Raw genomic sequence first — 1,527 nt, 5'->3', positions numbered from 1 at the left:
ATTTGTAACTGCTATGGTCTGAATATTATGTCCCTCCAAAATTCATATGTTAAAATTGTCCCCCCACCCACCCACCCCATGTGCTGGTTTTAGGAAGTGGGGGTCTTTGGGAAGTGATTAGGTCATGGGGGTGGAGCCCTCATTAAAGGGATTAGTGCCCTTATAAAAGAGGCCTGAAAGAGAAAGCCTTTGTCCCTTTCATCACATGAGGTTAGAGAGAAAAGGAGGCTATCTATGAGGAAGCAATCCTAGAATCTGCCTGCACCTTGATTTTGGACTTCCCAACATCCAGAATTGTGAGCAATAAATTTCTGTGGTTTATAAGCCACCCAGTCTATGGTATTCTGGTATAGCAGCCTGAATAAGACAGTAACCTAAGAGAAAGCAGTTCATGTTACTTCATGCATTTTGACCCAAAGCATCTTTTCTCAAAACTCTGCCCCAGAGTCTCACTGAACCAGCCTGCAACCCTGCTATGCAGCAGCCAAAGCACATCTCCTCCAGGACAGACAGTGACCATTCCCAACTGCTCTGACTAGAACACTGATTCCTGGACCCTCAGTAGCCATCCTGGCAGCCTCCAGAGACACACCAACTTTCAGTGCTCTTCCTCCCCTGAGGTCCCCAGAACCAGGCAATGTGGCCCCACCTCTATGGAGTTGAGGTCACTTATTTTCAATGACCCTTCCTTCCTGCCCTGCCCAGTCAACTGACATTGCTGATCCGATCCTGGGCTGCAGATCTCTCTGTCTAGGAAATCTGCTGTCCTCCCCCAGGATCCCCATCTTCAACAGGGAACGGCAGCAAGAGGGCAGGGACAGAAATTCAGGAAGACACTGAGGTCCTCAGAGGGGGCATGGGGCCATGAGCAGCATCACTCACCCACACTGGCCTCCCCCATGGTGTATGTCTTCCCAGAGCCCGTCTGACCGTAGGCAAAGATGGTGGCATTGAAGCCCTCAAAGAAAGCCTCAAGACACCGGGGCTTCACGCAGGCCTGGTACACGGCCTCCTGCCCGGTGTCTTCAGCCAGCACTGCGTAGAAGCCAAAGTGACGGTTGTGGCCTAGGGTGACACGGCCATGCCCTGGCTTCACCTGCAGGCAACTCTGATGCCCATGCAGCAGCTCCTTGGGCGGCAATGGGCGGACTCACAGGGCCACCCTCACCGGGGCCTCCTCGGCCCCTGGCAGCCTCTGGGCCTCCAGCCCCATGTTGAGGGAGGACTGCTCCAGGCCCTGCAGAGAGAAGGAGAGGCCATTGCCATCAGCATCTGTTCTCCAGGGGCAAGGCTCATCTTGCAGGTGACTTGGAGCCATATCCTGCAACCCCTGACCTTGGAGGGATGGAGGGAAGAGTGGTCAAAGTTCAGGCTATCCTCTGTTCACAACCTGCGCCCAAATGCTGCAAGGGCAATGATATATATAGTCCTACACAGAAACGTTCCATGGCTCCCACCACTGGCAAAATAAGCCCTGACTCCTCCATTTGATACTAGGGGCTTCTGTGTTCCAGCTGCACCCTTCCC

At 53.4% G+C, this 1,527-nt stretch overlaps 1 protein-coding gene across 1 annotated transcript in view; it reads right to left on the bottom strand.

Annotated features, from left to right (window-relative positions):
- LOC103610966 (kinesin-like protein KIF7) overlaps nucleotides 1-1,318 on the bottom strand; it is a gene marked incomplete at its 3' end in the record, with an annotated part of 5,824 nt that extends 4,506 nt beyond the window's left edge. Inside the window, 2 exon segments of the mRNA XM_008595018.1 lie at nucleotides 883-1,126; nucleotides 1,169-1,318. Coding sequence (XP_008593240.1) covers nucleotides 883-1,126; nucleotides 1,169-1,318 — 394 coding nt within the window.
- Nucleotides 1,319-1,527: the final 209 nt, after the last annotated feature.

This window comes from Galeopterus variegatus, unplaced genomic scaffold (genome assembly GCF_000696425.1).
Source record: "Galeopterus variegatus unplaced genomic scaffold, G_variegatus-3.0.2 Scaffold12177, whole genome shotgun sequence".
In the NCBI taxonomy this organism is placed as follows: Eukaryota; Metazoa; Chordata; class Mammalia; order Dermoptera; family Cynocephalidae; genus Galeopterus; species Galeopterus variegatus.
This window is presented reverse-complemented; position numbering and strand designations above follow the sequence as displayed.